General features: G+C 48.0%; 1 protein-coding gene across 1 annotated transcript in view; it reads right to left on the reverse strand.

The window, feature by feature from the left end:
* The window catches only part of palm3 (paralemmin 3), a 65,544-nt gene that overhangs the window by 13,778 nt on the left and 34,126 nt on the right, over positions 1 to 17,640 (reverse strand). The window contains exons 2-4 of the mRNA XM_039772552.1: positions 13,920 to 13,971; positions 9,298 to 9,378; positions 1,469 to 1,587 (exon numbers count right to left, since the gene is read on the reverse strand). Coding sequence (XP_039628486.1) covers positions 1,469 to 1,587; positions 9,298 to 9,378; positions 13,920 to 13,964 — 245 coding nt within the window. The 5' untranslated portion in view covers positions 13,965 to 13,971. The remainder of the gene's footprint in view (positions 1 to 1,468; positions 1,588 to 9,297; positions 9,379 to 13,919; positions 13,972 to 17,640) is intronic.

A 17,640-nucleotide genomic window follows, 5' to 3' on the forward strand; every position in this document is an offset into this window, starting at 1 on the left:
GTCCCACTAGCCCCTGGTGTCTCGAATTCCATCTTAATGAGACAGGACACTTGTCCTTTACAGCAGGAAGAAGGAAAGCCACCTTTGTGGGATTTCTGTGCCACCTCCAGTCATCACTGAGTCTTCCATCCAAACCTTATTATCTCCACTAACATCCGACTGTGGAGCCAGAGTGCCACATGTCACCGCAGTTCTACGCCACCAGTTAAGGTAGCGTGTAGGATAAATGGTTAAGGTTAGGGGTTAGTGTGCTTAGCGTGTCAATCAGCGATGGACAGGCTGACAGACGAGATTAGACAGGAGTCCCCGTGGATTGTGATGTTTGTTGATGACATTGTGATCTGTAGCGAGAGTAGGGAGCAGGTGGAGGAAGGAGACCCTGGAGAGGTGGAGATCTGCTCTAGAGAGGAGAGGAAGGAAGGTCAGTAGGACCACCAAGACAGAATACGTGTGTGAATGAGAGGAAGGTCAGTGGAATGGTGAGGATGAGGGAGTGGAGTTGGCGAAGGTGGATGAGTTTAAATACTTGGGATCAACAGTACAGAGTAATGGGGATTGTGGAAGAGAAGTGAAGAAGAGAGTGCAGGCAGGGTGGAGTGGGTGGAGAAGAGTGTCAGGAGTGATTGGTGACAGACGGGTATCAGCAAGAGTGACAGGGAAGGTCTACAGGACGGTAGTGAGACCAGCTATGGTATATGGGCTGGAGACGGTGGCACAGGAGACAGAGCTGGAGGTGGCAGAGTTAAAGATGTTAAGATTTGCATTGGGTATGACGAGGATGGACAGGATTAGAAATGAGGACATTAGAGGGTCAGCTCAGGTGGGACGGTTGGTCAGACAAAGTGAGAGAGGCGAGATGGCGTTGGTTTGGACATGAGCAGAGGAGAGATGCTGGGTATATTGAGAGAAGGATGCTAAGGATAGAGCTGCCAGGTAAGGGGAGAAGTTGAAGGCCTAAGAGAAGGTTTATGGATGTGTTGAGAGAGGACATGCAGGTGATGGGGGTGACAGAGCGAGATGGAGAGGACATGAAGATATAGAAGAAGAGGACCTGCTGTAGCGGCCCCTAACGAGAGCAACCAAAAGAAGAAGAAGAAGAAGTGTGCCAATCAGTTTGATTTGTGATGACGTATAGCTCATTATTACCAAACTGCTGGTCTTGCCACACGCTGGCGTCACCTCCACCGTGAATCTGCTGGCGTAGACCTGCGGTGACGTATGGTACCGTGGCTCTGCAGGTCGACACATCTCATTATCTCTGACACTTCATTCATTAAAATGGGCTACAGTGCCCCCTACTGGTATTCTATCAAAACTGGTGAGGTCACCACCACATCTAATGTCCCATCTTGTGTTGTGTTCTTTGGAAAAAAAAAATCCCTCACAACTGTGATTTCCAATAATTTCCTTTTTCCCGTTGGGTTCAAGTGGTCTTCAAGACAAGCGCTGAAAGAAACAGACTTCTTACTTGTTCAGTTGCTCCTCAAACTGTTGGACCGGTGACCCCCACGGAGGTGATCTGGGACCACTAGAGTCGAATGAAGGAGATGGCCCTTCCATCAGCCACTGGTCTCGCAGGGACTTCCTCTAAAATGAGAAGCCAGTGAGCACATTTACAAGCAGGAAAAAAGGGACAAAAAAAAGTCATTTTACAGAGTAATAAGGGGTCCTTGTGGTCACGTGTCCAGTGAAGTTGTCACTTGGCTGTGCTTCATCAACATGCGACATGCAGCCACTCTCTGTCACCGTCATGAGTATGGGGAACAGCCTGACACTGCAACTTCTGTCTTGCTTACCTGACAAATTTCAGGACACATTTGTCATTATCGTCATTTGTCACTTTTGGCAAGTTAACCCTTAAGGTGTAAATAGATTGGTGGGGCAGGCACTATAATAAAGGAGGGGCGGATATGAAAGGCACTATATTACAATAATGATGTACTTTATTAATCAGAGAGGGGAAGCTGTCTTCCTACATGACCTTTGTTGGTCAGAATGTTGGCTCAGCCATCGCACTGCACCCCTGCAGGCCGCGCTTAAGGACCCAACAGAGTGGCAGGGGGAGAAAATGGGGGAAACAGCCCTGGAGAGAGCAACAGTCCATCACAGGTCACACACACACACTCACACACTCGCTCACACACACACACTCACACACTCGCTCACACACACACACTCACAAACACATACTCACACACACTCACACAAAAACACTCACACACTTTCACACACACTCAAACTCACACACACTCACACACTCAAACACACACACACACTCGCTCACACACACGCACTCACACACACTCACACTCAAACACTCACACACACACGCACACTTTCACGCACACACACACACACACGCACTCACACACACTCACGCTCAAACACTCTCACACACACACACACGCACATTTTCATGCATACTCAAACACACACAAACTCACTCACACACACAAACACACACTCACACTCACACACACACACACACATACACACACTTTCACACACACACACTCACACACACTCACACTCACTCACACAGTGGGGCCAGTTTGTAATTCCCAGTTTTGCCAACCAGCAGGTCATTGGGATGTGGGGGAGTGGCGGTCAGGGTTGGCTCCACGGTCCTTGGCAGCCCTCACACCCACAACTGTCCATAACACGTTTGAGGTAACAAGTCAAGTGTAAGGAGCAAGTGTTTTTATTACAAAAAGTCAATAAATAAATAAGACACAAGGACATTAAGGTAAGGGTCTGTGTGGGGTCTCAAATCCAATATGGGCAAACTACAAGAATTTTAACTTAAAACGAGGCTCCACATCCTGGCAGAATCCATCTTGGTTCACGGTGCTTCCCTCACAAAACGCCGTCTCCTCTGCTAATCACTCTGAGGTCTCAACCCAAGGAGACGTCCACTTGACAGGCACAGTCACCCCTTTTAAAAACAGGCTCGGACCCCCACACTGCCAGTCCTTCGAGGGGCTCTACAGAACGCCATGCTGAACCTCCCTCTGCCTCCCATCTGCCACTGTTACCACCTTTCAGCCTTGAGGCGGGAGCCCACTCGGACTACTCGGTCGCTCCTGCTCTTTTGGGGTGCTCAGCCCCACCTTAAACGCTGCCTCTGCTCTCCTGTACATCCGCCACGTCCTTCATGTCCTTCGCCCTTTAACTGCCAGTCTCCCTCTCCTCTTCTGTTCTGCCCTGCTTTACCTGCTCATACACTGGCGATGACTTCGGACCCCAGAGTACTATCAAGGCAGTCGAGCGCACTGCACGTGTCTGCACGTAAATGCAGGATCACCCCAGCACCCTCTGGAGCCCCTCCGCCTCGCTACCACACAGACCCACCCGTCCTCTGAGCCCGAGCACACTTTCATTTATTCATTCATTTATTTCTTTGTTTAAAAATTGTACGACGCCACAGACCCATCTCCTGCTCCTTAGCACGGGGAGGAAGAGCCTCGTTGGCATTTGGAGAATCTGTGAACAGACTGGCACGGGACATGGACCACTGTTGCCAGGTCCGCGGTGTTCTCACCCAATTGGGTTATCTTTGATTGTCATCCACAGAGAAAACAAAGGGCTTTCACAAGTTGCGGTTTATTGGGCTACTTTTTAAAAAATGATGTGCTATTTTGGGCTATTTCTCAACACCCACCCCAATGAAAGTTTTTCACCCGTCTCCCACCCTACCCCTGCTATTCACACTTCTATTATGTTCTTCACTGTCCCGTTGTGTGATGGCATACACCCATTCTATCACAAAGGGGACCCCCAGCCCCACCTCAAGCTTTGGTGTGTACCCAACCCTCTCGTCCTGGCACTGCCCCCCACTTTCTGGTGTGTCAGTTTCAACAAACTCAGGCATTGGGCTATTTTTTTGGTAGGGGTGTTCTTTACTTATAAGCAGCCATTGGGCTTTGAATCTTTTAGGAAACTGGCAACCCGGACTTAGCCCTTGAAGTCTGGTTCTGTTAGGGAAGCAATGCCAGGCACCTTGCCACCGTACCATCCTCGTGTAACATTAACTGATTTTCTGCGGCGTATTTACATTCCCTCCATTCTGGACGCCGCCTGTTATCACCCAACTGAAGGTCATGGAATCTGAGTTTAGTCAAATATGAAAGGAGCAGCAGAACTGGAATAAAGGTGACCCGGTGAAAAAGGTGGGCCTGTGTGTGGGGTTGGCATGCGGGGGGCAACTGGGCTATTCATTAATCCTAAAAATGAGCAAAAGGCGGTGCAAAGACATGCATGGGGAACCCGATGGATCTGCAGATGGCTTTGATTTTATTAAAAGATCGTAAAATGATTTATGTCAAACCGTCCAGACGCTGCATTGCTGACTGTGGAAAGTATTGCGTAAACACAGCTGATCCCGAGTTACTCAGTAATGAGTTCCTAGTGTAGGAGCTGAAGGGGAAAGAAAAAAACAGGAAAAGGTGAGCTGAACGTTGAGTACAAAAATCTGGACGTGCGAGAAGCCCTGGCGGGATTTGACATTGTGCCGTGGGCCTAACAGTCCTATAAAATCAGGGAACGTCTAGTTCTGGACAATTTGGAAGCAAATCGAAACTTCAGCGTCCTCTCCAGGGTTGGTGCCCGCCTCATGGCTAGTGCTGCCAAGACTGGCATCAACATCTCACAACCCTAAAACTGGATAAGCTTTAATAATAAAAATACGAGATTTGGCATGCCGAGATACGTCTGATATCGACGCTCAACGAAGGGGAACAGAGGCTGACCGCCGTGGAATACGAAGGCCGACTTTGGGAAACGGGAGGCAGCGCGAGGTGTGAGACGTCGTCATCAGGGCACAGAACGCTCTCTGCATGTGCGATGGCACATTCTGATTGGTGGTCGTGGCCAGGGTTTCCAACCAGAATGGGGTCGGAGGTCAGGCCTGTCGACGTCTCGTCCTTTGGAGTGGACATCTCAGCTCCCGAGTCAGGTCTGCTCCTCCAGTGAGGGTGACAAGCGCACCGGTTTTGATAACCGCGTGTTTGGTCAGTTTTACAATCCGATATCGTTGTAAAAATGAATTTAATGGCATCTGGATAAAAAAAAAATATATATATATCGATTTCTATCAAACACTTACAAATTTCAGGGCACGTGCAAACGTTTGACTGGCAGTGCATGCACGAGGGGCATTCAAAAAGATTCAGCCCTTTTATATTTCCATTGGAAACGGTGAAGACGGGAGGGAGGAGCAGTGATTGGTGGCGTCGGAGAGTGTCATGTGACCAGTTCTGTCTGCCCAGCCGGCTGCCAGCGCAGTTGAGTATCAGAGTCGTCACCCTGTGGGAAAGATGGCTGCAAAACGTGTAAATTACACCAAAGGGGAACAGCGTTCTGTCATATGCCATTTTGTGGGCAGAAGGTGTGCCAGGGGGCACAAATTCACCTCCGCATGTGTGCTCAGTATGGGGATCAAGTTCTCTCTCATCGAGTCATCTGTGATTGAAATGTTCGAAAACGGCCGTACTGGTGTGACGGATGCAGAGCGCGCTCCTGACGGGAAGAAGAATTTCATGTGATGATGATGATGATGATGATGATGATGATGTGAAAGCAGTGGTGCATCAAGTGGCTACGCGCTCAACCGAAAACACTCTTTTGAGGATGGCGTTAAAAGAGTTGGTACGACGCTGGGAAAGTCGCACCGCAAAGGAAGGTGACCATGAAGGAAAGTGACGTCATTTGTTTTTGGAATTCTTAGAGTTAAATGGTGATGGACAGGCTGACAGACGAGATTAGACAGGAGTCCCCGCGGACTGAGATGTCTGCTGATGACATTGTGATCTGTGGCGATAGTAGGGAGCAGATTGAGGAGACCCCAGAGAGGTGGAGATCTGCTCTAGAGAGCAGAGGAATGAAGGTCAGTAGGACCACCAAGACAGAATACATGTGTGTGAATGAGAGGAAGGGCAGAGGAGAGGTGAGGTGAGGGAGCAGAGTTGGCGAAGGTGGGTGAGTTTAAATACTTGGGATCAACAGTACAGAGTAATGGGGATTGTGGAAGAGAAGTGAAGAAGAGAGTGCAGGCAGGGTGGAGAAGAGTGTCAGGAGTGATTGGTGACAGACGGGTATCAGCAAGAGTGACAGGGAAGGTCTACAGGACGGTAGTGAGACCAGCTATGTTATATGGGCTGGAGACGGTGGCACAGGAGACAGAGCTGGAGGTGGCAGAGCTAAAGATGCTAAGATTTGCATTGTGTGTGACAAGGATGGACAGGATTAGAAATGAGGACATTAGAGGGTCAGCTCAGGTGGGACGGTTAGGAGACAAAGTCCGAGAGGCGAGATTGTGTTGGTTTGGAGAGATGCTGGGTATATTGGGAGAAAGGGGCTAAGGATAGAGCTGCCAGGGAAGAGGAGAAGAGGAAGGCCAAAGAGAAGGTTTATGGATGTGGTGAGAGAGGACATGCAGGTGATGGGGGTGACAGAGCGAGATGGAGAGGACAGGAAGAGATGGAAGAAGATGATCTGCTGTGGCGACCCCTCATAGGAGCAACCGAAAGAAGAAGAACAGTTAAAAAAAGAGTGTGGAAACTTTTTGAATGTCCCTCGTATGTAGTTGTGTGTGTGTGTGTTTGTATTGTCACACACATGCGCATGGGAGGCAGTCGAAGGGCTCAATTGGCTGCACTTCTACACCTGGCCAGTGGGTGGCGATGTGTACCAGCACTCACTCTTCCTTCTTCTCTGGACCCTCCAAAAGAAGATCCAGCATGACGTCATTTCCAGTTCCAGCCCTACTGGCCCACCCCTTCCTGTCTACCCTCTTTAAAGGGCGCACCGGTTCCCTGAGTGGACTCTCTGCTTCATTGAGAGCGTATTTTGTGCCAGTTATACAGGGTGGCTACCTCAGACCTTTTTCTGCCATTTTGTCCAGAGCTCTATTACTCTCCCTCTCTCTATTTCTACAGTATATGTATACGTACAGGCCAGCACTGACTAATACCCACGATACATTTTGTGAAATAGGAGGTTATGTGATTTGCATGTTGTGTGATCACAACACCACATTGTGTAGAGCAGTCAGCAAAGGCATATGGGATACTATAGCACACCTGCTTTGACCGAATACAGAGAGATAACGCTGCAACGCCTCAGAGACGCGCCATACGCGGGATTGGGTGCTGCGGCCTACAAGTCAAAGCATAAACTGTTACATGGTAAGCTTTTTATTTCTAAGTTAGGAACATTAACATTAAAATAACGGTAGAAAGTACAACAGAGTACTGGCAGCTTTGTGTGCAAGAGACACGAGCTAGACGTGATGCGTTCACTATGCCCCGTTTCTCCGATCGGGAATTCTGAACTCTGTCTGACCTTCTGGGACCACGGATGTGAATGTGGTCGGACTTTGCCCAAATGGACATCATGCAGCACATAGCTGAGTAAATGCAGTATACGTATTGTCAGACACTTGGGCTGCAGAGACAACTCGTCAAATGGTAATTCCTCCCCGAGTCGAGGGGTGGCGCTGTTGACTAATGCCTCTCCTCTTTTCCGCCTGCAGATTCAATGTGTAAAAAGGACGTCCGGGTTTGATGTCAGCTCCAGGGTCTGACTCTAAAACCCCATAATCGGCTCAACCGTCATCCTGAGTCAGTCTTGTCTTGAATTCCCGTCCATTGAGACGTCTCAAGAAGATTCTGTATCGATTATATTGGAAATCACCCAATCCTTCAAACTCTTGTCGAGATTTCATTTTTTAATGGATACATTTGTCATTTTTTCCCCCCATCAGTCTACACTCAGTTTCCTCCCACAGTCCAAAGACATGCAGGTCAGGTGCATTGGCGATCCTAAATTGTCCTTAGTGTGTGTTTGGTGTGTGTGTGTGTGTGTGCCCTGCAGTGGGCTGGCACCCTGCCCGGGATTTGTTCCTGCCTTGCACCCTGTGTTGGCTGGGATTGGCTCCAGCAGACCCCCCGTGACCCTGTGTTGGACAATGACTGACTGACAGTCTACACTCAATAACTCATCATGACAAAAACGATTTTTTTTTAAATCAAAAACCAAAATCTGTCATTCATGCGAGTATTCGGACCCTTTGTGTCACACGGGGCATCTGGGTCTGAAGACACAGGGAAGTTTTGAGCCCCGTTTCCTTTTCCTTTAGCATGCAGCGGAACACCCCGGAAGACTTGTGACATCATCTTTGTGTCCGGCTTTGCTAGCCCCGCCCCTTCAACTAGACTAACTACCCATAAGCCTTTGCGAAAGTGTTGTCGTGCATCAGTTTGTATCCGCTGTGGTTGCTGTGTGATTTTCAGCCTGTCTTTACTCTTTTGATTTAGCCTCGTATGTTGTATCTAATTGTCTGGACTGCGCACGTCCTGCATGTTCTCCTGCTTGTGTTTGTGTTTGTATAAATTGTCAAATGTTCTTGTACTGAACACACAATAAAGTTGACTTGACCTGTTAAATCATCCAATTTCTGCATCTGCTTTGTCCATAAGAGAGCTGTGAATGTCAGAAGAAACTGGAAAATGCAAAGAAAACTCACAACACCACCGGAAAATTCACAAACTCCACGGGGGGCTCTGAGAGCAACGGGCAGAAATGCAACCCCCTGAGCCACAAAGGGCAGCAAAGCGCCAGATATTGCCATGCTGGTCAGTAGTAAATCTAGTATTCTTTTACCTTCAATTACAATTTTCCCTTATTAACGTATAGCATCTGTTTAATCCAGCCACAGAGGATGCACAAACCAGTGTCCCAAGTCCGGATAAATGGGGAGGGTTACGTCAGGAAGGGCATCCGGTGTAAACTTTTGCCAAATCAATATGCGGACAACAATTTTTTTGGATTATCCGTTGTGGCAACCCCTAACGGGAGCAGCCAAAAGAAGAAGAAGAAGAACATATAGCATCTGTTTGTCTGTGGCTTCATTTGGTGTAAGATTCTCAACAGCAGGCTAACGTTTGCGGTGTGCCATCTGTTGGAATGGAAAATGCAATCCAATGCAGTGTGACTTTGCTCCAAATCAACAGGTAACATAAATAAATGGGCCGGGCTCCATTTGAATTGAGTCAGTGGTTTCAGTGGGTATCCCCTCCACAGACGCCGCCCCGACACACAGACAAGCAGTCACAGGGGCTCACATCACATTCAAGGATTTTTAAACTGGTTGCACATCCCAATACTGTCCCTGTAGGAAACATCAGACTTAGGGATAGTGTATGTGGTGCTGCATTCCACCGTGTTTCAGAGATGACACAAAATAAAATAAAAGAACAAAACATCAAAAAGGACATAAAAAAATGAAGCTGCACCGACCTTCATCTGTTGCACACGCAGCCTTTCCTCCTCCATTTGCCTTCGTGCCTGGTCCTGCTCTTCCTGAATTCGCCGTTTTTCCTTAAGAGAATCCAAAAAAAAAAAAGACAAAAGAAAAAGAAACAAGCGAGTCACTTCAGGGCAGAGATGGCCGACCTGCTGTTTAATAAGTCGAGCCGTCATTCATTTTTAAAAGGGTGCAACGCTGCTAATTATCTGCTGTGTAAGGTCACCCTTCATTAGGAAAGCCTCCTCCTCCTCCTTGTCCTCCTTGCTGGCAGAAGCCCACTGGAGCTAAATTGTAGGATTGGTGGATTATGGCATTCCTGCTCTGAGGACACCCGGGCGAGTCTGAGCCTCATTCACGAGAAACGGAAAAAAGAAGAGAAAGAGAAACTCCTCAATCGGTTCATCTCATGTGTACCTGAACGGTAAAAATAAAACCACCAAAGTTACACTGACTGAGTAAGGGCGCCATACAAGGCACTATATAATGGACAGCTAGTGTAAGGCACTATATAATAAATAAATAAGGCTTTGTACAACAGATAGTCAAGGCACTATATAATACACAGCTAGTGTTAGGCACTATATAATAAATAAATAAGGCACTATGTAATAGGCGGCTAGTGTAAGGCACTATATAATAGATAGATAAAGCATTGTACAACAGATAGTCAAGGCACTATATAATAAACAGCTAGTGTAAGGCACTATATAATACACAGTTATTGTAAGGCACTATGTAATAGACAGATAAAGAACTATACAATAGATAGACAAGGCACTATATAATAGGCAGCTAGTGTAAGGCATTGTATAAAAGATATGCACACACATGCCATGGTCTGAATGTTGGAATTGTTAATGTCCTAATAAGAAATATGAACACCCGTCACGCACGCCCCACCTTATAAAGGCCCAGCATTGCTCTCGGACCCTGCCTCCAGTGTTTTTCCACTCCGTTTATTCTGCTGGCACATTTTTCTCTAATGTCCACATGAAGAGGTCATAACAGACTTGGAAAGCTCTCAGCTGGGGACCGTCCTCTGTGCCAAGCCACTTCCTACCCATCCTGTTTACATTTAGGCACAGGATTGTCCATCCGTCCATCCATCTGTTATCTAACCTGTCTAAACCAGTTCAGGGTCACAGGTGGGATTTTACGGCACCTAATTTTTCAAGATGGTATCATTTTCACACACGTACATTCGTAATCGAATTCAGGGTTGCAGGGGCCCATAAAATATCTCGATGGCACTGAAGCCCACCCTGAACAGGGCACAAGTCCAGTGCAGAGCCCACTCATGCACACACACACACTGGGTAACTGGTCATCTTAAACTGGCCCACACATCCCAAAAGCCCAAGTGCCTGAATGCAAACCCACTTGGACACAAACAGGATGTGCAAAGTCCCCCCAGGCAGAGTCCGGAGCACAGGACTTACTCCCCGCCCATTCCAAATCTGTGAACCACTAGCCACTGCACCGCCATGCCACACTCGCTCACCTAACACACCTAATACAAATACTTTGAGGAGAGCATACGAGACGAGGCACATCCTGCATTCCATACCCAAAGTCCCGAGCGCTCAGTGACGGGGGCTGTCCAGCTGCCAAAGCTGACGACTTTAATTTCCAAGCAGCTCCTTGCTGAGAGTCTGGGCAGCTCCCGGCATTCCCGGCTCTGTAACCTCAGCAGATGTTCTCTCTCTCTCTCTCTTTATTTTTTCCTTCTGTAATTAAGCAGTTTCCATCATTTCTCATCCCAAAATGCAATCAGCCTATAAAAACCGAGGTCCTCGATTCCAGAAGTGGCTTTGTTGTATCCGAGCCTTACGGCCGCCCCAGCCACCTCCACCGCCACCCGCTCGGCACTCCTTTATACGATGTCAGGCCCCGTCCTACTAATAATTAAAGAATCTAAACAGAAGCCCGGTGTCCGCTTACCCCGCTGAAAAGACGAGCTCCGGCCAGGCACTCAATTATTTAAAGGGAAAGGGAGGGGGGTCCACGGCGGCTTTGTGCCCGGCAGCTGGCGTCCTCCTGATGGACGGGCCGCTCGGTGGGACTGAGCGTCCTTCAGAGAGACAACGTGCTTTATGCGACTTTTTAGACGGGTCCAGGTAACTTGAAGGGAGGAAGGAATAAGGGAGAAGACTGAGTATCGGTGGGCTCAGACCGCGTGGCAGGGGGGTCATGTTTAGCTAACATGCTGGAATTCTATGAAGAGGCGACAAGAAGATACAACCAGAGTGGAGCTTGTAACATTTTTTATCTTAAATTTCAGAAAGCATTGCATAAGGCACCACATGAGAGGGTGGGCATCAAACTAAGAGAATGGGGGAGATCAGGGTGTGGTGTGTAGAGGGGGGCAGAATTGTTCCCCCGCCTCCCCACCAGTCTAAATTCAACAACTCATCATGACAAAAACTTTTTTTTTTTAATTAAAAGCCAAATTCTGTCGATAATATGAGTATTCGGACCCTTTGTGTCTCTCGGGGGTCTGTGCTTGAAGATTAAAGTGTTGCGCCGTCACCAGCCCTGTTTTCTTTAGCATGCAGCAGAACACCCCGGAAGACTTGTGACATCATCTCCACGTGCGGCTTTGTTAGCCCCGCCCCTTCAACTAGACAAACGGCTGAGTGCTGACACATCAAGCTACCCATAAGCCTCTGCAAACGTGTTGTCGCGCATCATTCAGTTCAGTTTGTATCCGTTGTGGTTGCTGCGTGATTTTCAACTTGTCTTTACTCTCTTGATTCAGCCTCTCATGTTGTGTTTAATTGTATGGACTGCGCACATCCTGCACGTTCTGCTATAGAGGAAGCACAGGGTGATGACACGAGGGACCGTCTCAGAACTGGGTTGACGTTAAGAGTGATGTCCAGCAGGGGGCAGCGCTGGGGGGCCACTGCGGTTCTCATTATTTAACTGACGACTTCACCCAAGGCAGCTTACATCACGTGAGATACAACTGGCGCAGTTTCTATGGGGCACAGGCAGGTGACATACAGCGTCAGTAGTGGCATTGGGGTCCGAAGTCCAAAGCCTTAACCACTGCGCCACATTGCCTGCCTATCATGTCATTTAATGAATATATGAAGGATTTTAGATAGGAATATAAATAACAAGCTGGCTAAGTCTGCAGGTGATGCCAAGCTGTGTGATAATCGAGAATCCACTGAATCATCACAGAGGGACTTGGACATCTGACAGGCTGGGGCTGAGGTGTGAGGTCTAAACACACAATTTGGGGGTCTGAAAAGCAGAAGTCCACCTTAAGAGACGGATTGAGGAGTCGCAGTGGACTTGATGCTATCATCTGCCAGGCAGTGTTCAGAGGTTATTAAGAAGGCTGGCAGAATGTCAAGTTATATAGCGCCTTGACATGTGGAGTCCAAGTCCCAGGAGGTCCTGCTGAAGTTTTCTAACACACTGGCGAGGCCTCATCTGGAGTCCTGGGTGTAGTTTTGTGTCCACTGCTTGAGTCCAAGCAGACTGATTATCTGATTATGTGATGATGGAAATCATTAAAAACCTAGAATATGGGAAAGGCACTATATAAATAACATGAATTATTATTATTAGGGTAGAAAACCCAAACCTTCCTTGGATCACATAAACAGATGCTTGCTGCTGTAAGGGAACCTCAGGAGATGGAAGGATCAGGGCAGAGAGTGTGCCCAGTGCATCATCTCCCCCTGGAGTGCTATAGATGGCAGCCCTCCTGAGTTGTAGCAGTACCACGGTTCACCACAGGGCATCATGGGAATTGGAGTTCTGTGACTCAGCCATTTTGGGTGCTACCAGGGGATGCTGCAGGGACTGGGGTGTCCTAATTTGAGGGGCTCCAGCCTTCAGGACACCAGATTACTTTAAAGGAGCTCTGGATGCCCGAGTTGGGAGGTGGAGGATAAAGATAGAGGAAGAGGAAGAGAAAGAGAGGAGACTGACGATGAAGTGCTGAGTGCTTTATTGTGCAGTGCATTGGTGGGAAACGACTGGAAAGTGTTTCCCACAGCTCTCATTTCCCACAGCTGGTTAAAGGCCATTCGTGTTGTTGGACTTGTGCCTAGTGTCTGTCTGTGTTGGGTTGGGGGGAAGCTAGTGCGCCCCCTGCAGGCCACACTGTGTTTGAAATGTCTGTCATGTCATTTTAGGATTGACAGCAAAGCATGGAAACTGGGACATGAAAAATTCAAAGTCCAACTGTAAGCAGAGGATGGCGGCGACATAAAAGGTGCAGCAGCCATAGTTGGTCCCGGGACTGAAGTGGAGAACAAGTGGCACAGTGAGCACAAAGTCGGATGTGCATTTATCATTTGAGCTTTGCTGCAAAAGAGTACAAGACCTGCTAAAAGGAAGACGGATGGAGTTTAATAAAGAGAATGAAAGTAAAAGAGACCTGCAAAAAAATGCAGAGAATTGCGTACGAGGCACAAGGATGAGCCCACTGAGACAAACACTCTGAGGGGCAGAGACTCCTCTGCCAGTGCCGTTCTCTGTGCCCGCGGCTTTCACACAATAAGCCACTGCAATGAATGATGTTGGACCAGTCCAGGTCTAATTCTCCAGCAGAGATGATTTCAAAATTAAAAATTCAAAAGTGGGTACTCACGGCAATGGCTAACAGCCTCTGCTTGTACAACTCCGTCTCTTCCATCGCCACACTGCAATAAAGAAAGAGATTCAGAACAATTAGTAAAGAGCAGAACCGATCACAAGGGCCAGCATCATCAAGAAGAATGGGGAGGGGGGTGGCACAGGGTGACTGCAGGAGTCTTGCAAAGCAAAGAGAGTCGGGGGTCACACCAGGCCTGCACATGTACCACCTACAAGAGTCCAGCTGCAGACCTCCACAGATCAATCAAATGGGACACCTCAGGTGAGCTGTCATGTGATGTGACACACCCGGGTACTGGCGGGTACCTCACACGTCGTTCTCATTAAACCTCCTGGCACTACGGTTAGGGTCGGGGTCATCTGACTCAGGAGTCTAATGATGACGGTTGAGTGGGTGTGTCACATAGTAGTAGGTGTGTCTCCTAGTGGTAGTGGGCGTGTCCACTAATAGTAGTGGGTGTGGCTTATACTAACAGTAGTAGGCGTGTCTCATCAGAGTGGGCGTGTCTCCCAGTAGTGATAATGGACTGTTTCATTTATGTTAGGTAGAATGCCCAGAGGGGACTGGGCGGTCTCATGACCTCGGACCCCCTACAGATTTTATTTTTTCTCCAGCCGTCTGGAGATTTTTTTTGGTTTTTCTGTCCCCCCTGGCCATTGAACCTTACTCTTATTCGATGTTACATTAATGTTGATTTATTTTGTTTTCTTATTGTGTCTTTTAATTTTCTATTCTTTATTATGTAAAGCACTTTGAGCTACTGTTTGTATGAAAATGTGCTATATAAATAAATGTTATTGTTGTTGAGTGGGCGTGTCTCCCAGTAGTGATAATGGGCGTGTCTCATATTTGTGGGCATGTCTCATAGTGGTATTGGCTGTGTCTCATAGTAGTAGTGGGCGTGTCCCATAGGAGTGGGTGTGTCATGTAGTGCTGCCAGAGGCTGCTTGGAGTCTTTGCTGGGCAAATCATGTGACATAAAAATGAAATTTGATTGGCCATTTAGTAAAGCTTCTGAATCGCACACCTTTGGAGATCTGTAGCTGGACCCCTTCTCGATGTGACACCATTTGACGATGTTAGGACGCACTCTCCGCGGTTCATGTGTTCTATGGTGTACTCAAACTAATCGACGCTGCACTGAAATACCACAGGCTGAAGAGATCTGTGAAGACCCACTTTGGTGTCGCCCACAGGGTTTAGCTTATATCACCATCCTACTTTGTTTTCTATTCAATTGCTTTTTTTTAAAGCCAACATAACCCATACAAACATACAACTTGAAATGACAACAAAGTGACATTTAATTGGGAATAAAAACAAGGACATCAAGGTGCTGAGGTGCACTTCCAGAGCTCATTCCTCCCATCCAGGACTTGCTTTGGGCCACTGTGGAGATGGGGGGTTTTGCTGGGCTGACCAGGAGTTGGACTGAACCACTGCCTAGAAAGAAGGTCAGAGATGGGATATTAAAGGTGGCCAGTGGTGGTCCCCAGGTCACTCAGGGGCTCCATGAGGCTTCAGCCATGGTCCAGGCCAATATATGTGCACCCGGTCCTTTAAAGAGGATGGCTGCAGGCCTCCCCTAAACCCCCCCCCAAAAAAAATAAACTGATTAGAAATGACCTGAAAGCATTGGTTGGCTAATTGGAGCCAATTCTGGAACTTGTATTACATTTACAAAGTGGCCACTAGGGGGCGTCACTGAGTCCCAAACCCCACAGACACATCTACATGAAGGCCATCACAATTTATATATATATAATTCACTAAGGCAAGACACCCATGGAAAGCACGCCGGAAGGAGCCACGCCCACCAACTCCAAGACCATTGGATACGACGACAACTTGCAGAGCCACGCCCACCAACTTAGACGCGACGACACAGAGAAAACGGCGTCATTTATATTCGTCTGTCGTAGAGGCCACACTGACTGTTCATAGAGGCATGTTTCTCGCGGAGGTGACTCGCCATATGCAGCGTGTTAAACGGTTTGCGAGGGGTATCCCATGGGGTCCTCAAAACAATCCTTTACAACTGAGGTTAAAACACAATGAAGTCGGCAGTCTTTAAAAACCGAGATTTCGGTTACGACGCACGACCGCGTGCACCATAACAAACTACATACAGCAATTCGCATCCGCGACAAACGTGCGTCTTCTTGGATGCTCCTGCAGGAACACGGAAAGTCTACGTGAGTCACAGGTACATCTGGACTGTGCAAAGACGACAACGACTCGAGTGACGAGATGGAGGTGGGCACATGAGCGATGGCGGTCCGCCAGTTGTCAGTCACGGACGATTGTGTGTTGGTTCGTTGCGTGCATTGTTAAAATGTTGCTTTTCTTGCTGATTTATTACATTACCGATTTTTCAAATGTTAATTTTCTCCCTGTGCTTAAAAATCATTAAAAAAGCGGCCTGATTATGCGGCGTATGGTACGCCGCGGGTTGGCTAGTTTATTTTATTTTCACAAGAATACCCCGGACAGGCTGCCCAGCAGGGCACAGTCCAACCCTTTTATTTTGTTTCGCTTCCTTTTCTTTCTCCTCCTCTCCTCCCAGGTGAGTCTTGTCCTTCTCTGCCATCTCCAACACCCTGGGCACAGTGGAGGGCCCTCTGTTTTTTAAATGTGACCTGTGAGTCACCTCATTGCCCAAGCCATTGTCTCTAGGTGGCACTTCCAGGTCTGGTTTCAACTTCCAACAGCTCCCTCTGCTGGCCTCCATGGAACCCAACAGGGCAAACCTATGGGAGCACAACTGCCATCTTGTCACCCAGTGTATGCCGTCTCCCACTGCCCCCACCCCGATCAAGAAATGGCCAGCTGCCACAGTGCTCCTTCATGTCCACCTCCTGGCTGGGTGGAGGAAACGTCTCATCTACCTTCCTGACCACCCGTTATACTAGCCAAGTAAGGGAGCAGAGGTCCATTCCAGCTGGGATGCTGGTTTCTGGCATTGGAGTCTGTTTTATGGTAGTTACTGAAGTGTTATACCATCTTGTTTTACCCTGGATGCCATCATTTCGAGCCTTTTACTATGAAACGTCACCCAGAATGGATCGCGTGACATGCTGATTTGCCATGGCAGGCATTTTGACAAAACTAAACAATAACCAAGAAATACAACCCAGAAGGTGGCACAAACTGGCATCACAGCACAGCACCAAGAGGCAAATAAAACAATACAAGTATAAAAAAAAAAAATGCATTACAAGAGGGTCCGAATATTGTGTGTCATGGCAGACGGTTTACTGGCTCATTTAGTGTTATGTTGCAGCCTGACCAGGAGTTGGCGCTGTCACCTGATCCTTACTCCTCTTGATCCTCTGCAGACCAGCCGAAGACCACGCCTCTCAGTGACATCACCAACGGTCCGCCCACTGATGACGTCACTTCTGTTACCCAGAACCCATCTGCCTGCCCTGTCAGTTCCAGTTCCAGCCTCCCTGACTCCACCTCTTCCTCTATCCTCCATATTTAGAGCCCAGGCTCTTCCTGTTAGTTAGTTTTGTGAAGACGCGTTTGTTTTATGTTCAGATTTTTCAGTTTCCGGGGTGGCCATCCCCGAACCTTTCTCTGCCTGATTTCTATTTTTTACCACGCGTGTAAATAAAATGAACAATCATAAGGGCTAGTGTTCTCTTCTCCTGGTCATATCCATCTCTTCAGCTGTGCCTGCCCCAGCAGTTGGCATAACATCTGCAAAACT

The sequence above is a fragment of the Polypterus senegalus genome, chromosome 12 (assembly GCF_016835505.1).
Source record: "Polypterus senegalus isolate Bchr_013 chromosome 12, ASM1683550v1, whole genome shotgun sequence".
Classification (NCBI taxonomy): Eukaryota; Metazoa; Chordata; class Cladistia; order Polypteriformes; family Polypteridae; genus Polypterus; species Polypterus senegalus.